This window comes from Crassostrea angulata, chromosome 3 (assembly GCF_025612915.1).
Source record: "Crassostrea angulata isolate pt1a10 chromosome 3, ASM2561291v2, whole genome shotgun sequence".
In the NCBI taxonomy this organism is placed as follows: Eukaryota; Metazoa; Mollusca; class Bivalvia; order Ostreida; family Ostreidae; genus Magallana; species Magallana angulata.
The window spans coordinates 2,352,277-2,372,029 of NC_069113.1; the positions used below are offsets into that span (position 1 = coordinate 2,352,277).

Below are 19,753 nucleotides of genomic sequence, written 5' to 3' on the forward strand. Positions count from 1 at the left end.
ATATATATATATATATTAATGGTTATAATTCTTTGTCATCTATCATTTTATATTTTTTGCTTCCTATCTTAGGTTCTACTGTCTTCAATCTTCAAAATGGAGGAACTTCAACAGTGTCGTAAAAGATATGAGGATTTCTTCGGAACTCTATTTGAAAAATTGGGATCTTTTATATCAAAATATCCCAAAATAGTCATAAGTATATGTGTGGTAGTAAATAGTCTGTTTCTAATTGGATTGTTGGAGCTTTCAACCGAAAACAATGTTGAGGTATTGTACACTCCAAGTAACAGTCAGGCGTACAAAGACAGAGAGTTTCTTAAAAACGTGTACTCAGATCCAACGACGAGCAATTTCGAGTCATACCAGCTTGAAACATTTGGAAGATACGTAGATGTAATGATGGTTTCCAAAAACAAGTCAGACATCATGAATCAACAATATATTGATGAAATAAATAATATCAACCAGTTTATACAGAACTCAGTAGTTGTTTATAAAACAGATGGAACAGCTTACAAATTTGCTAATGTTTGCGCGTTGAGCAGTTCTGAGTGTTCTGTACTTGGTGGAGTTGTTTTGGATTCTGAATTTCAGCGACAGTTTATTCAGAGAAATGTCTCATTTCCTATGTATAATTCTCAATTATTGTCTCCAATATTTGCGAATGCCCGAAGTCAAAAGGGAAAACTTGCATCTAGCATTGGGGTCAGATTGAGATATTACCTGCAACAAAACAATTCTCTTCCTAAAACTTGGGAAAATGAATTTCTCAATCAGATACCCCATTTAAAACCTAATCTTACAGATGTCGCTTATGCTAGCTCTGAGTCCCTCGAAACAGAACTCAACAAAGCTACAGACAGTGACATAACATTTTTTAGTGTGACATTCACGTTAATGATGACGTATGCTTGCCAGGCTTCAGCATCGTCTTGGCTGAAATGTAACAACATTGCAAACAGAGCAAATCTGGGAATCGCAGGAGTAATCACACCAGTCTTAGGAATAGGAGCAGCTTTTGGTTTTGTTAGTGCGATTGGAATAAAGTTCACGAATATTGTAGGAGTCATGCCTTTCTTGATAATAGGTAATGCTAGTTTGATCATAAATTCAAAATTATTTTGCAAACCTCTTTTACCTACATATGATAATGTAGAGTGGTGTATGTTTTTCAGCAATAGGTATTGATGACATGTTTATTCTGATGTCTGGAATGGCGGGAGCACCGTCCCTGTCGAAAGCATCAATTGAAGACAGGATGAAAAGCATGCTGAGGACGAGCGGAATATCGATTACCATAACGTCAGTTACTGATCTCCTTGCATTTGGTGTTGGGGCCACCTCGGTGTTTCAAAGCATACGAACTTTTTGTATTTATACAGGTAAGTAATATATCCTTTATATGTCTTTGCATCTTCAATATCGATAGCATCATAGTTAGATGTCCTTTGTTTATATTTTTAGGAGTTGCAGTAATGTTTTGTTACATGAACCAGCTGTTTTTGATGTGTCCTGCAATTTGTCTAAATGAAATCCGTACATCAAAAAGACGACATTTTTGTATATGCTGCTTGGAAATAAAGGAAAGAGATTCTGCACAGAACAGCAAAAACTCGATTGATAGATGTCTGACTGGAAATATTCCAGAATCAAGAGATGATGTAGAAAGTTCTCTCGAAAAATATCCCAAGAAATTAGCAGTTAAAATTCACTCGCACTTTGTAGGGAAAATCATGATTTGCATTTTATTCATGTCTTATTTAGGGTCATCGATCTATGGAACTATGCATTTAAAGCAAGGTCTCCATTTGTTCAATTTGGTTTCAAAAAGATCTTACTTTCACACATACAGTACCTGGGAAAATAATTACTTTACTGTTGAGCCCCTAATTGCTGTATGTGTTAAAAATGAAAATACATATTCACTGAATTCAACACAGTCTCAGATTTCAAGCATCATGACTCAGGCTAAGTTAGATACGGGAATAGACGATACATTTGAAATCAATTGGTTAACTGCATACAAGCAATCACCTCTTTATGACGACAGTACAGAAACAAAATTTGTCACTGGTTTAAAATCTTTTTTAAACATTGAACCTCGCTTTTCAAATGATATAGTCTTTAGCACTTCCAAATTAAAAATAAGATCTTCAAAATTTTACATTAAATCTGTCAATTTAAAATCGTCATCAGATCAAGGTGCCCTGATGGAAAGATTGCGTGAACTTGGTAAAAATTCCCAATTTATTTTTTTCTATACGCCTGCATTCATCTTTTTTGAGCAGTACGTACAAATACTACCGAGTATCTTGTTAACAGTGGGCATCGCTGTTGTTGTGATTTTGGCCGTCACTTTTATTTTCATGCCGAGACCTTTGTTAGTTGTAATTGTGGCATTGACTGTAATCAGCATTATGGTTGGTATCTTTGGTTTCATGTACTATTGGGATCTTACCCTTAGCTCTGTAACAATGATACATCTTGTAATGAGCGTGGGTTTTTCAGTAGACTTCGCTGTACATATTTGCCATTCATTTCTATCTTCAAGGTCAGAAAGCGAAGTGCTCAAATCTGCCCTTGATAAATCTGGAGGACCAGTATTTAATGCTGCATTTTCGTCCCTGCTTGGTATTGTTATGCTATTCTTTTCCGAGAGTTATATATTTCAGTCCTTTGGAAAAGTCATGCTCCTTGTTGTCAGTTTTGGACTTGTTCACGCGGTTTTTTTTCTTCCGCTTCTGATAGATATTCTGATGCTGTTAATGAAACGGAAAGACATTGAAACTAGGAAAACCAACGACGAAGAAACTCAATCAAATACTACGGAATTGAATGATGATAGAGTTTCATCATCGAGTGTCACTACATTACAGGCTTTTAGTCAATATATGTAGCGTAATATTACTTTGTATTGTAAACTTTAATATGTTTTATATATATATAGGTATATATTCCTACTTGCGTAATTGAATTATTTTATAGCGATATCGTCTTCACTAGGTTGATTAAGAAATATGATGATCTACCAAGTCAAATTCAAATGAAAAGACATTGTTTTACAGTTGAATTACTTGAGTTGATTTATCTGTATGTTTTATAAAATCATCGCATGAAAAAACAAATAAAAAGCCTTATCATGTTGAAATTTCTAAACGCATCATTTTTACAAATGTATTGATATTTTACATGCATTGCTTACAAGTTTTGTTGTACTTATGTTGAACTTGGAGTTCATTCTTATTTTAAGAAAAAAATTCTTTAATAAAAACAAGCATCAAAATGAAAAAAAATTATAAGATGAAATAATTGGCTTAGTTTGCTTTGTGTCACTATGACATATAAGAATGAATAGTTTTTGCCAAGCTTTCAATTTTAAATCCTTTGCCCCTATAATTATAGCAGTACACAATTGCTATGTATATATACTTTCATATGGTTTAAAATTAATTATTTACAATATTGAAACACTATATTGTTTTTTAAATGTAACTCAATATCAAACTGTATGACAAAATTAATTAAATTTTATGGACATCAATACTGTTTTAATGTCTTTCATAAATTATCAAAATATTATGAAATGATAATCATGAAAAAAACTTGGAGCATATAAACAATTGTGCTTGACTTTTCTAATCTAAAACAAGCCTGTGGTGAAGAAATATTTCATTTATGGCACTTTTAATTGTTATAATAGTGAGATGCTTGTGATTATGTTTATTTGTGAAGCCAGAGCTATCTCTCACGAACGGGATATTGTCTGCAAAGAGGCAAGAAAGTGAACAAGTAGGACGTACGGAAGCATGCTGATTTCCAGCCAGTTGTAGTGCAGGACGTAGAATTTTAAACTGTGAACTGTGCACGTGGACGTTGAATTAGTAAGGGTTTGCCTGTGCATCGAGTGATTGAAATTCGAAAATCTTTCCCCGAACTAATAATCCTAGCTGAGTATTCGAAGTCATAAATACTTTGTTTTGTTTGTCATCTGTATGCTTATTTTAAAATGTAAAATCTATCAAAAATGAAAAAGAGCTCAACGTTGCTTAGTCTGGTATCCGTTTGTGTCGTAGCTCAGTTTCTTTTTTAAATCTGAGTATTTTACATGCCCTACCTTTTTGGATTTTATTTTGTAACTATGTGTGTGTATTGGAGGGTTCGTGTATTAGTGTGAATGTATATGTGTTGCAATGATATCATTAACATCGACAACATGTATCGGGAATCATATTACTTATATTTCTATATATAATTAAGTATTTACTTGAAGACATAATTAGGTAAATGGGCGGTATAGTAAGTATAATACATGTTCTCTGGTTTAATGGCTTCGCTTATATGGGAAAATAAACTCTTAGGTTTTGTTGCTATTGTAGTGTTTTCTTTTTATTATTGCAACAAAGTGACATATTGACACGCATGTTATTATTGGCCCTTAAAATGTTATAATTTTGTATACGTACTAAATTTTCCCTTAGATTTCAATTGCTGTATGATATACATTTAACAGTCTTTTAACCACATTATGTACATAAATCGGTGTAAGGGAAGTAAGCTGTACAATTTTAATCCATGTGGAATATTAAACTCTTCCTTAAAAATCATATAAATAAGCACTGACTCTAAAAAAATTCAAAACCATATGCAAGTCTAAAGAAAGCACAATTTGAAAGATTAGATAGAGACAACATGAATGAAATTAAAAAATAAGACCGGCCAGGCTATACCCAGTCATATATATGTATTCTTTACTAATACAAAAGAATGCAAAGACATGTTTGATAAACTTATTAAGGAAAAATGAGAGCACCATCTTCATATATATGGCTAGAAAGAGGTTTTCTTTTTACCAACAAAAATTGGAACAAAATATTTCAACTTCCTTTTAAAACAAAAAGTCAAAACTTCATCGGATACAGTTTCAAATTCTACTTAGAATTATACTAATAAATGATTACTTTCACAAGATTACTAAAACAGAATCCCCAGAATACTTTTATGTATATAAAAAAAAAATATTTCATTATTGATCACTTATTTGCAAATTGCTGTTGTGTACAAGAACTTTTTGAATTAAGTGAGGGATGGTTGTTAAGGCAATTTGAAATGCAAGTGGCATTTGAGAAACGCACAATTTTAGTTGAAAAATATAAAGGGAGAAATTGGTTAAAAATGTATTGTCTTTTTGTTTTGATAATAACGCTGTAGCTTCCCAGATTTTAAGAGGCATTGAAAAAAACTATGTTAGATATCATCATGACATATTAATTATTAAAAAAATCAAGCCCCTCCCGATTCTTCTCATATTTTATAAAAGACTTCTTACATGCAAGTTGCATACACTTGTCTTCTTTTGTACTCTCTTTGTCAATGGCATTTTAGATCCAAAAAAAGTAGATTAAAGTAAAAAAAACAAAAACAAAGAAAGCAAAATAAAAACAATCAAAAAAACCAACCAATCAAATCTTTGAAATTTTAATGATAAATGGTATTGTTTTTTTTTTTCAAATTTATAGTCAGCACTAAGAAAGTCGTAATTATGGAGGTTATAAAATAGGTCACAAACCTGAGCATCAACAAAAAGAAAAATGTCTATAAAAAAAGTAGAAACGAAATACGACACGATGTCTAAAAAATACATCAGTATGTGATTTTTTCCCTTTTCCGCTATATTGTTCAAATATTGTTCCATTTGATACCTTTTATCTCCTAAGAATATCACACTGGGTATTGTGATAGGTCTGAGTGATAGTAATAATGCTTTAATATTGGATTATACAGCTTTTTTCATCCAATAATAACAAAGTATGAGTTTAGAAGAAGCATATGAATTAATCAAATGTAATGCGTTATATCTTTTTATATATATTTTTAAATAACTAGCTACATATTAAACAACAATACGTGCAATTGTTTGCTACCACGCGTTGATTCGATACTATCATTCGTACCTCGTGCATTCTGATTTTAATTTGGTAGACTGCATTATGATATGTACCCCAAAAGGTATATCAGATATCTGGGAAGAAGTGCTAGTATCGGCAGGTGTTTTTATTAAAGCCCTTTGTTCTAAATCATGTATACATCATATCATTCATTATCAAGTAGTTTAAAGAATTGTTTATTATTGCTTTTAAATGTTTTTTAATTTCAAAATATGGTTAATTTCTGTGAATTGTCTTAACATACCCATTTTCCATTTCATATTTTAGCAATCACTTTGACTATAAGAATCATGAATTGTATTTTATTTGAAACAGAAATGAATATTGCTTAAATTTGATATGTTGTGTATACATCAATTGCTAAAAATATGAAATGGAAAATGATTATATTAAAACAAATCGGCAGTGTTGTTATTTTATACAACAATTCAGTGATCAAATATGTTAGTTGAGCAAATTGCAAAATGAAACAGATTCATATAGAAATAAATGAAATTGATATTTTTATTCACATTTTATTCTAACGTGCTTCACAAAGAATAACTTCTCGCATTCTCCTTGAGCACCTGTAAAGCAAAAAAAAAAAATGATTTGACAATTTTATCAAATTTATATATTGAGGAGACGTTGTTCAAGAAGGCAGTTGATTAGCTGCCTTTGAATACTGTTTCTACGGCAAATTTTCAACATGATTTGAAAAGTGTTTAGTATTAAGAATGAAAACTTCTATTACAAAAATGACCGAAAACATAAAATGTATTTAATTGACATTTTCTTTTGTTTTTTCTTTTAATGATACAGTAAGTTCTTTTTTGTGAAAACCTTAAAAATACTTTTACATGCATCCCATAATCACCTCGTTTTGAATAAATTATCTATAATCTTTCAGTATTATGCAGCTTTTATATAATCCATTTTACACACACAGAGATGCAGCAAAATATCAAATTATGAACATAAATTAGTTCAACGTACTTATCTACAATGACAAACATTCCTGCTGTCACACCAAGCACCCCTGTAACCAAGAGCCAGGCAATGAGCTAAACAGAACCGAACTCCACCCATCTCACACGTAAATCTTTTCTAAATACCTGAAGTTGTAAAATTGTTTGACATTCAATGTAAATAACGGTGATCAACAGAATAATCTGAAAATACAATATCCATTAAAAAAATATGTATTTATAGTATGGTTATGTGATATTCAAAAATGGAAATGTATTCATATTATTGGAATATGATATTCAGTTATCAATTTTATTATCAAGAAAAAAACAACAAACTTACTTGCATCTATTTCTGGAAACAATGTTCCTGAAAAAGTTAATGATAATAATCACAATAATGATACTACGAAATTATATCTATGTCAATAAAAAATGATCTCAAAAAAGTTGAAAGATTTTAAATTATACAATTTTAAACTTATACCTTGTGTAACAATACACAATTGTTTACTTGTTGACTGAAGACGTTGACATACATATTAATTGCTAAGCGTTTCGAAACAATTGCGTATAGTTTTAATTTTTGTTTTATTCATTTGATATGTAGTATTGCATCAATTTCATTTTATTTTACACAATGAGAAATGTTGGACATTTAAAAAACACATACGTTGATATCCTGTTATGATTAAATTCTTACTGTAACGCGCTTTCTGATTGGCGACAAAAATTGATGTTATATCGTACTAAGAATATTGCCTACGTCACAGTGAGACTAAATTCAAAAACACATTAATCCGCCTGACGTTACGTTTAAAGGACTATATATGATTTGAGTCTAAAATGCCCCCCTAAATTGAACATCCTCATATTACTGATATTTTTTGTTTTTTGTGCACAAATATGCGTGTGAAGATTTGTCATAATTTTCATTTTGATTCAAATGCCCACAATTTAGAGATACGACATCATAAGATTTACCTTTTACCGCCAATTGTGCATATTTTGCCTAAAATGGCTTGTTTTCAAGCAGTTTTTTTCTTTCAAAAAACACTGAGCGCATGCCTGAACAAACAAAAAATTTCATCAGAGATGTATCTATCCAAGATTAATAAGTAACAAAAATATTTTTCTTGTTCAAAGTGTCGCTCTATGTTTCCCATTCAAACAAAGATCAGAAAAATGTCATATTTTGACTGATTTTGATTTAGTTATAAAAATAGCGTCACTTCTGACGTCATTCACTACCAGTAAGTGCAAATAAATCAAATAAATAAGTGAAAACATATTTTATATAAACTTTTAAAAAAAGAAAAGAAAAAAAAGAAGTACAAAAAAGATAAAATAAAAACCAACAGTTTAATGTATCTTTAACATTTAAAAAAAAATACCAGTTATGGGTGCAAATTTTGACTCATATCATATTGTATCATTTAATGTCATTTGAAAGGTGAAAGGACCGTTTAAATATATAACTAATAGCCAATAATTAAATCATAAGGAATGAATTTATTAGCTACCCATTTTATATGAATATAAAATGGGTTGGGAAGTTTTCTCTTTATAAACCGCAAAGGGGTTTAGAAAAAAAAAACGTAAACTGTTCTATTGATTTCATTCCTTAATTAAAAACAAAATTATTGAAACCAGATTGAAATTAAAATAAGAAGATGATAATGTAAGTATGCCTTTGTCTTAAAAATATATAAAGAAGTATACCTGCTAAAGCAATGCTCAAGATGAGAAAGAGACCGATAAATTTCCCCATTCTGCAGTGCTGATACGTCCAAATAGAAATGCAACAAAAGTTGATAGACAATTACCACCGTCCTGACTGGTATATAAATAACCTTGACCCAATCAGTATATATATGTTACAAAATTGAGGGATAAACACGTACTTCTATGCGTGTCGAACTATCATTTTCGACTCATGTTTCATATTAAGTAGATAATTAAGTCAAATGTCAACAGGTTGTGAAAAGGATTGTATATCAAATTGTTTAATAAATATTAATGAAAATTTCAATTCACATTTTTTTTGTCTGCTTTTTCAAAATGATTACGAGTGCTGGAATTGGTTTTTTATATTATTATTATTATTTAAAGATATCAACATGACATAAATTGAAACACTATTAATCTAATTTTCAGGCATTTAAGCTGAAAAATCCGGGCTTCATGGGATTTGATTACGTGAGCAACCCGTATTTATATCCCGCTATACACCCAAAAATAATACCTTATGTCTTTAAAAAACTCAATCATCATTAAAACCTAGAAAAGTTGATAAATGTCGTTACAATTACACGTTTTAAATGTTAGCTCAACATATAAGAAATTTCAACATTTAATGTATTAAGTTTTTATTTATTTTTCAACAATAAATCATATATCGGGATGGGAAAATAGACCCTCAATGTTTTTTTTAACCTTTATTGTCTTAGTGTACGTATTAAATCTATGAATTAAATAATTTTAAGATGGCATGGAACATCTGTCAATAAGTTGTAGATTAACGTACAAAATTAGTAGGAAAATCACTGACATTCATCACATGCTTAGTGTACCTTTATACTTGATATAATTCGTGTCCGCGTTATAATATGATATATGATATAGAATACGGGCACTCCGTTTTGGAAAATTATTCCCATTAAAACTAAAATTGCATTAGATTGTTCCATTGTATTTATTCACCATCATAGTGATGTATTAACCAAAAATGTCCGATCCAAAGTATCTGCCCGCGATGCATGATGAACTCCTCCTACACTTTTCGCCAATTAGTCAACCCACGTTCTTGGTTACCCCGTTCTGGAAAGTTCTATTCCATTCTATCACCAGGGGTCGCGTTTCGCAAGCGTTCTGTACATCAAAATTGAAGTGCACATTCAAGAAACGAATTGACTTATTTTAATTATTCAACGCTTGTCACCATTTAACGTCTGTGTGCAGTATAAGTTAGTTCCTAGTAAATATATTCACTCTTTACGTAATCATTCAATTTTTTTTCATTGCAAGCATTAATTTTGATGCAAACTCCGGATGACTTTAAACCGCCAAAGCGTGTCTACCACCTTACTCTCATTTTTGCTATTTCGGGCTAGTTTATCGAAAATGAAAGTAGGTTTTTGATCAATTCCATCATAATTACTTATCATGTATAATTTAATATAGCTTACGGAAATCATCTCACATTTGTTGAAATATCAAATATATTAGCCATCACACTGGTGCAGCCATTTCGAAGTTTATTGTCAAAAGGTCCTTATTTATAAATATAGGTTGTTACACAATGAATTATTAAGTAGTCGGTAACTGAAGTCAGATATTTGTTTATCTTCGACATCTAAGCTTTTACAGACATATATTTTCCATTGTTGAGTACCATGAATTTCAAACTCTTTTTACTTTCTTGTCTGTAAGCAAGGTTTTGTAAACTTCATCTTCATAAAATTTCTGCAAAAAAAAATTTACATTTTCTTCCATACAAATTATCAGAACCAGTTTGAAAATAAAAATTCTAAACCAATTTTCTTATCCACAAATTTTGACATGGAGATAATAGTCTTATATTCACATAACCAATTAGATTTATATTTTTTAAAATAAGTAAAACTTTCTTAAGATCGAATTCTGCCATTATCATCCAGTGTATCTTTAACAAATAGGCTGCCACTCTTAACCCAGTTTTCGAAAAATTATACATTTTCTTTGTATCGCATATTACAACTGTTCCACATGGACTGTCGAAGTATATTGACATTTGAGATTACATCAAATCGGGATATTTTTTACATTCATTAAGAGCACAAAGTACTTCTTTATAAAACAGTGGAATTTTTTTATTATCTACGGTACTCGAAAATTGTAAATATACATTACATTGTACATCTATATAATATTTGTTACAAAAACTGTTCAGTATACTATACAGAACTTCTTTTGATTTCCATATTCTGGGTAACCAGGCCGCTTTTAAAGCCTTTAGTTTACTTTCTACTTCAATGATACCTCGACCACCATTTCTAACACTACCGATAAGAGTATTGCCTTTTATTCTTTCTGATTTATTCCATATAAAGTTAAAGATGAGACGTTGAACTTTCTTACTATTTTCCTTTTCTGGGAGGCCTAAAATAGATGCTACGTATATAAGGTTGGATAAATATTCATTAGAAGAGAACTTGGTAGATGATACACATTCCTTTTAAAGATTTAATCGACTGCTGTAAGGTAAGTGAAATAATATTATTTTTTCCCTTTGTTACGCTATATTGTTCAAATATGGTTCCATTTGTTACTTTTTATCTCCTATGCGTTATATCTTTTCATATATATTTTTAAATAACTAGCTACATATTAAACAACAATACGTGCAATTGTTTGCTACCGCGCATTGATTCGATACTATCATTCGTACCTCGTGAATTCTGATTTTAATTTTGTAGACTGCATTACCCCTTTTGATATGTACCCCAAAAGGTATATCAGATATCTGGGAAGAAGTGCTAGTATCGGCAGGTGTTTTTATTAAAGCTCTTTGTTCTAAATCATGTATACATCATATCATTCATTATCAAGTAGTTTAAAGAATTGTTTATTATTGCTTTTAAATGTTTTTTAATTTCAAAATATGGTTAATTTCTTTGAAATGTCTTAACATACTCATTTTCCATTTCATATTTTAGCAATCATTTTGACTATAAGAATCATGAATTGTATTTTATTTGAAACAGAAATGAATATTGCTTAAATTTGATATGTTATGTATAAATCAATTGCTAAAAATATGAAATGGGAAATGATTATATTAAAACAAATCGGCAGTGTTGTTACTGTATACAATAATTCAGTGATCAAATATGTTAGTTGAGCAAATTGCAAACTGAAACAGATTCATAAAAAAAAATGAAATTGATATTTTTATTCACGTTTTATTCAACTGTGCTTCACAAAGAATAACTTCTCGCATTCTCCTTGAGCACCTGTAAAGCAAAAAAAAAAAATAATGATTTGACAATTTTATCAAATTTATACATTGTGCAGACGTTGTTCAAGAAGGCAGTTGATTTGCTACTTTTGAATACTGTTTCTACGGCAAATGTTCAACATGATTTTAAAAGTGTTTAGAATTAAGAATGAAAACCTACATTATAAAAGGACCGGAAACATAAAATGTATTCAAATGACAATTTCTTTTGTTTTTACTTTAAATGACACAGTAAGTTCTTTTTTGTGAAAACCTTAGAAATACTTTTACGTGCCTCCCATAATCACCTTCTTTTGACCAAATTATCTATTATTTTTCTGTATTATGCAGCCTTTAGATAAACGATTTTACACACACAGAGATGCAGCAAAATATCAAATTATGGACATAAATTAGTTCAACGTACTTATCTACAATTACAAACATTCCTGCTGTCACACCAAGCACCCCTGTAACCAAGAGCCAGGCAATGAGCTAAACAGAACCGAACTCCACCCATCTCACACGTAAATCTTTTCTGAATACCTGAAGTTGTAAAATTGTTTGACATTTAATATAAATAATGGTGATCAACAGAATAATCTGAAAATACAATATCCATTAAAAAAAATATGTATTTATAGTATGGTTATGTGATATTCAAAAATGGAAATGTATTCATATTATTGGAATATGATATTCAGTTATCAATTCTTTTATCAAGAACAGAAAACAAAACTTACTTGCATCTATTTCTGGAAACAATGTTCCTGAAAAAGTTAATGATAATAATCACAATAATGAAACTACGAAATTACATCTATGTCAATAATAAAAAATGATCTCAAAAAAGTTGAAAGATTTTAAATTATACAATTTTAAACTTATACCTTGTATAACAATACACAATTGTTTACTTGTTGACTGAAGACGTTGACATACATATTAATTGCTAAGCATTACGAAACAATGCTGTATAGTTTTAATTTTTGTTTTATTCATTTGATATGTAGTATTGCATCAATTTCATTTTATTTTACACAATGAGAAATGTTGGACATTTAAAATACACATACGTTGATATCTTGTTATGATTAAATTCTTACTGTAACGCGCTTTCTGATTGACTATAAAAATTGATGTTATATCGTACTAAAAATATTGCCTACGTCACAGTGAGACTAAATTCAAAAACACATTAATCCGCCTGACGTTACGTTTAAAGGACTATATATGATTTGAGTCTAAAATGCCCCCCTAAATTGAACATCATCATATTACTGATATTTTTTGTTTTTTGTGCACAAATATGCGTGTGAAGATTTGTCATAATTTTCATTTTGATTCAAGTGCCAACACTTTAGAGATACATCATAAAATTTACCTTTTACCGCCAATTGTACATATGTTGCCTAAAATGGCTTGTTTTCAAGCAGTTTTTTCTTTCAAAAAACACTGAGCGCATGCTTGAACAAACAAAAAATTTCATCAGAGATGTATCTATCCAAGATTAATAAGTAACAGAAATATTTTTCTTGTTCAAAGTGTCGCTCTATGTTTCCCATATAAACAAAGATCAGAAAAATGTCAATTTGTGACTGATTTTGATTTAGTTATAAAAATAGCGTCATTTCTGACGTCATTCACTACCAGTAAGTGCAAATAAATCAAATAGATAAGTGAAAACATATTTCATATAAACTTTTAAACAGAAAAAAAAAAATACAAAAAAGATGAAATAAAGACCAACAGTTTAATGTATCTTTAACATTTTAAAACATGGCAGTTATGGGTGCAAATTTTGACTCATATCATATTGAACCATTTAATGTCATTTGAAAGGTGAAAGGACCGTTTAAATATATAACTTATAGCAAAAAAATTAAATCATAAAGAATGAATTCAATAGCTACCCATTTTATATGAATATAAAATGGGTTGGGAAGTTTACTATTTATAAACCGCAAAGTGGTTTAGAAAAAAAGAGCGTAAACTGTTCTATTGATTTCATTCCTTAATTAAAAACAAAATTATTGAAACCAGATTGAAATTAAAATAAGAAGATGATAATGTAAGTATGCCTTTGTCTTAAAAATATATAAAGAAGTATACCTGCTAAAGCAATGCTCAAGATGAGAAAGAGACCGATAAATTTCCCCATTCTGAAGTGCTGATACGTCCAAATAGAAATGCAACAAAGTTGATAGACAATTACCACCGTCCTGACTGGTATATAAATAACCTTGACCCAATCAGTATATATAAGTTACAAAATTGAGGGATAAACACGTACTTCTATGCGTGTCGAACTATCATTTTCGACTCATGTTTCATATTAAGTAGATAATTAAGTCAAATGTCAACAGGTTGTGAAAAGGATTATATATCAAATTGTTTAATAAATATTAATGAAAATTTCAATTCACATTTTTTTTGTCTGCTTTTTCAAAATGATAACGAGTGATGGAATTGGGTTTTTATTATTACTATTATTTAAAGATATCAACATGACATAAATTGAAACACTATTAATCTAATTTTCTGGCATTTAAGCTGAAAAATCCGGGCTTCATGGGATTTGATTACGTGAGCAACCCGTATTTATATCCCGCTATACACCCAAAAATGATAACTTATGTTTTTAAAAAACTCAATCATCATTAAAACCTAGAAAAGTTATAAATGTCGTTACAATTACACGTTTTAGATGTTAGCTCAACATGTAAGAAATTTCAACATTTAATGTATTAAGTTTTTATTTATTTTTCAACAATAAATCATATATCGGGATGGGAAAATAGACCCTCAATGTTTTTTTAACCTTTATTGTCTTAGTGTACGTATTAAATCTATGAATTGATTAATTTTAAGATGGCATGGAACATCTGTCAATAAGATGTAGATTAACGTACAAAATTAGTAGGAAAATCATTGACATTCATCACATGCTTAGCGTACCTTTATACTTGATATAATTCGTGTCCGCGTTATAATATGATATATGATATAGAATACGGGCACTCCGTTTTGGAAAATTATTCCCATTAAAACTAAAATTGCATTAGATTGTTCCATTGTATTTATTCACCATCATAGTGATGTATTAACCAAAAATGTCCGATCCAAAGTATCTGCCCGCGATGCATGATGAACTCCTCCTACACTTTTCGCCAATTAGTCAACCCACGTTCTTGGTTACCCCGTTCTGGAAAGTTCTATTCCATTCTATCACCAGGGGTCGCGTTTCGCAAGCGTTCTGTACATCAAAATTGAAATGCACATTCAAGAAACGAATTGACTTATTTTAATTATTCAACGCTTGTCACCATTTAACGTCTGTGTGCAGTATAAGTTAGTTCCTAGTAAATATATTCACTCTTTACGTAATCATTCAATCTTTTTTCATTGCAAGCATTAATTTTGATGCAAACTCCGGATGACTTTAAACCGCCAAAGCGTGTCTACCACCTTACTCTCATTTTTGCTATTTCGGGCTAGTTTATCGAAAATGAAAGTAGGTTTTTGATCAATTCCATCATAATTACTTATCATGTATAATTTAATATAGCTTACGGACATCATCTCACATTTGTTGAAATATCAAATATATTAGCCATTACACTGGTGCAGTCATTTCGAAGTTTATTGTCAAAAGGTCCTTATTTATAAATATAGGTTGTTACACAATGAATTATTAAGTAGTCGGTAACTGAAGTCAGATATTTGTTTATCTTCGACATCTAAGCTTTTACAGACATATATTTTCCCCATTGTTGAGTACCATGAATTTCAAACTCTTTTTACTTCCTTGTCTGTAAGCAAGGTTTTGTAAACTTCATCTTCATAAAATTTCTGCAAAAAAAAAAAAATTACATTTTCTTCCATACAAGTTATCAGAACCAGTTTGAAAATAAAAATTCTAAACCAATTTTCTTATCCACAAATTTTGACATGGAGATAATAGTCTTATATTCACATAACCAATTAGATTTATATTTTATAAAATAAGTAAAACTTTCTTTAGATTGAATTCTGCCATTATCATCCAGTGTATCTTTAAAAAATAGGCTGCCACTCTTAACCCAGTTTTCGAAAAATTATACATTTCCTTTTTATCGCATATTACAACTGTTCCACATGGACTGTCGAAGTATATTGACATTTGAGATTACATCAAATCGGGATATTTTTTACATTCATTAAGAGCACAAAGTACTTCTTTATAAAACAGTGAACATTTTTTATTATCTACGGTACTCGAAAATTATAAATATACATTACATTGTACATCTATATAATATTTGTTACAAAAACTGTTCAGTATACTATACAGAACTTCTTTTGATTTCCATATTCTGGGTAACCAGGCCGCTTTTAAAGCCTTTAGTTTACTTTCTACTTCAATGATACCTCGACCACCATTTCTAACACTACCGATAAGAGTATTGCCTTTTATTCTTTCTGATTTATTCCATATAAAGTTAAAGATGAGACGTTGAACTTTCTTACTATTTTCCTTTTCTGGGAGGCCTAAAATAGATGCTACGTATATAAGGTTGGATAAATATTCATTAGAAGAGCACTTGGTAGATGATACACATTCCTTTTAAAGATTTAATCGACTGCTGTAAGGTAAGTGAAATAATATTATTTTTTCCCTTTGTTACGCTATATTGTTCAAATATCGTTCCATTTGATACTTTTTATCTCCTATGCGTTATATCTTTTTATATACATGTTTCAATAACTAGCTACATATTAAACAACAATACGTGCAATTGTTTGCTACCGCGCGTTGATTCGATACTATCATTCGTACCTCGTGAATTCTGATTTTAATTTTGTAGACTGCATTACCCCTTTTGATATGTACCCCAAAAGGTATATCAGATATCTGGGAAGAAGTGCTAGTATCGGCAGGTGTTTTTATTAAAGCTCTTTGTTCTAAATCATGTATACATCATATCATTCATTATCAAGTAGTTTAAAGAATTGTTTATTATTGCTTTTAAATGTTTTTTAATTTCAAAATATGGTTAATTTCTTTGAAATGTCTTAACATACTCATTTTCCATTTCATATTTTAGCAATCATTTTGACTATAAGAATCATGAATTGTATTTTATTTGAAACAGAAATGAATATTGCTTAAATTTGATATGTTATGTATAAATCAATTGCTAAAAATATGAAATGGGAAATGATTATATTAAAAGAAATCGGCAGTGTTGTTATTGTATACAATAATTCAGTGATCAAATATGTTAGTTGAGCAAATTGCAAACTGAAACAGATTCATAAAAAAAAAATGAAATTGATATTTTTATTCACGTTTTATTCAACTGTGCTTCACAAAGAATAACTTCTCGCATTCTCCTTGAGCACCTGTAAAGCAAAAAAAAAAAAATAATGATTTGACAATTTTATCAAATTTATACATTGTGCAGACGTTGTTCAAGAAGGCAGTTGATTTGCTACTTTTGAATACTGTTTCTACGGCAAATGTTCAACATGATTTTAAAAGTGTTTAGAATTAAGAATGAAAACCTACATTATAAAAGGACCGGAAACATAAAATGTATTTAAATGACAATTTCTTTTGTTTTTACTTTAAATGACACAGTAAGTTCTTTTTTGTGAAAACCTTAGAAATACTTTTACGTGCCTCCCATAATCACCTTCTTTTGACCAAATTATCTATAATTTTTCTGTATTATGCAGCCTTTAGATAAACGATTTTACACACACAGAGATGCAGCAAAATATCAAATTATGGACATAAATTAGTTCAACGTACTTATCTACAATTACAAACATTCCTGCTGTCACACCAAGCACCCCTGTAACCAAGAGCCAGGCAATGAGCTAAACAGAACCGAACTCCACCCATCTCACAGGTAAATCTTTTCTGAATACCTGAAGTTGTAAAATTGTTTGACATTTAATATAAATAATGGTGATCAACAGAATAATCTGAAAATACAATATCCATTAAAAAAATATGTATTTATAGTATGGTTATGTGATATTCAAAAATGGAAATGTATTCATATTATTGGAATATGATATTCAGTTATCAATTCTTTTATCAAGAACAGAAAACAAAACTTACTTGCATCTATTTCTGGAAACAATGTTCCTGAAAAAGTTAATGATAATAATCACAATAATGATACTACGAAATTATATCTATGTCAATAATAAAAAATGATCTCAAAAAAGTTGAAAGATTTTAAATTATACAATTTTAAACTTATACCTTGTATAACAATACACAATTGTTTACTTGTTGACTGAAGACGTTGACATACATATTAATTGCTAAGCATTACGAAACAATTCTGTATAGTTTTAATTTTTGTTTTATTCATTTGATATGTAGTATTGCATCAATTTCATTTTATTTTACACAATGAGAAATGTTGGACATTTAAAATACACATACGTTGATATCTTGTTATGATTAAATTCTTACTGTAACGCGCTTTCTGATTGACTATAAAAATTGATGTTATATCGTACTAAAAATATTGCCTACGTCACAGTGAGACTAAATTCAAAAACACATTAATCCGCCTGACGTTACGTTTAAAGGACTATATATGATTTGAGTCTAAAATGCCCCCCTAAATTGAACATCATCATATTACTGATATTTTTTGTTTTTTGTGCACAAATATGCGTGTGAAGATTTGTCATAATTTTCATTTTGATTCAAGTGCCAACACTTTAGAGATACATCATAAAATTTACCTTTTACCGCCAATTGTACATATGTTGCCTAAAATGGCTTGTTTTCAAGCAGTTTTTTCTTTCAAAAAACACTGAGCGCATGCTTGAACAAACAAAAAATTTCATCAGAGATGTATCTATCCAAGATTAATAAGTAACAGAAATATTTTTCTTGTTCAAAGTGTCGCTCTATGTTTCCCATATAAACAAAGATCAGAAAAATGTCAATTTGTGACTGATTTTGATTTAGTTATAAAAATAGCGTCATTTCTGACGTCATTCACTACCAGTAAGTGCAAATAAATCAAATAGATAAGTGAAAACATATTTCATATAAACTTTTAAACAGAAAAAAAAAATACAAAAAAGATGAAATAAAGACCAACAGTTTAATGTATCTTTAACATTTTAAAACATGGCAGTTATGGGTGCAAATTTTGACTCATATCATATTGAACCATTTAATGTCATTTGAAAGGTGAAAGGACCGTTTAAATATATAACTTATAGCAAAAAAATTAAATCATAAAGAATGAATTCAATAGCTACCCATTTTATATGAATATAAAATGGGTTGGGAAGTTTACTATTTATAAACCGCAAAGTGGTTTAGAAAAAAAGAGCGTAAACTGTTCTATTGATTTCATTCCTTAATTAAAAACAAAATTATTGAAACCAGATTGAAATTAAAATAAGAAGATGATAATGTAAGTATGCCTTTGTCTTAAAAATATATAAAGAAGTATACCTGCTAAAGCAATGCTCAAGATGAGAAAGAGACCGATAAATTTCCCCATTCTGAAGTGCTGATACGTCAAAATAGAAATGCAACAAAGTTGATACACAATTACCACCGTCCTGACTGGTATATAAATAACCTTGACCCAATCAGTATATATAAGTTACAAAATTGAGGGATAAACACGTACTTCTATGCGTGTCGAACTATCATTTTCGACTCATGTTTCATATTAAGTAGATAATTAAGTCAAATGTCAACAGGTTGTGAAAAGGATTATATATCAAATTGTTTAATAAATATTAATGAAAATTTCAATTCACATTTTTTTTGTCTGCTTTTTCAAAATGATAACGAGTGATGGAATTGGGTTTTTATTATTACTATTATTTAAAGATATCAACATGAC

At 29.7% G+C, this 19,753-nt stretch overlaps 1 protein-coding gene and 3 long non-coding RNA genes across 4 annotated transcripts; 1 reads left to right on the forward strand and 3 right to left on the reverse strand.

Annotated features, from left to right (window-relative positions):
* The first annotated feature begins 96 nt into the window (after positions 1 to 96).
* Positions 97 to 2,900, forward strand: LOC128178763 (patched domain-containing protein 3-like). The gene is made up of 3 exons (XM_052846082.1): positions 97 to 1,090; positions 1,179 to 1,385; positions 1,468 to 2,900. Exons 1-3 carry the CDS (start codon positions 97 to 99, stop codon positions 2,898 to 2,900), a joined length of 2,634 nt encoding a protein of 877 aa, XP_052702042.1.
* Positions 2,901 to 6,447: 3,547 nt separating this feature from the next.
* Positions 6,448 to 8,754, reverse strand: LOC128175476 (uncharacterized). The gene is made up of 4 exons (XR_008242687.1): positions 8,618 to 8,754; positions 7,239 to 7,265; positions 6,924 to 7,042; positions 6,448 to 6,514 (listed from the first exon to the last, which is right to left on the reverse strand). It is a non-coding gene; the product is annotated as an uncharacterized LOC128175476 (long non-coding RNA).
* A 3,064-nt stretch (positions 8,755 to 11,818) lies between these two features.
* On the reverse strand, positions 11,819 to 14,095 carry LOC128175469 (uncharacterized). Its single transcript, XR_008242686.1, has 4 exons — positions 13,986 to 14,095; positions 12,617 to 12,643; positions 12,301 to 12,419; positions 11,819 to 11,889 (listed from the first exon to the last, which is right to left on the reverse strand). It is a non-coding gene; the product is annotated as an uncharacterized LOC128175469 (long non-coding RNA).
* A 3,108-nt stretch (positions 14,096 to 17,203) lies between these two features.
* Positions 17,204 to 18,137, reverse strand: LOC128175896 (uncharacterized). Its single transcript, XR_008242735.1, has 3 exons — positions 17,986 to 18,137; positions 17,671 to 17,789; positions 17,204 to 17,258 (listed from the first exon to the last, which is right to left on the reverse strand). It is a non-coding gene; the product is annotated as an uncharacterized LOC128175896 (long non-coding RNA).
* Positions 18,138 to 19,753: the final 1,616 nt, after the last annotated feature.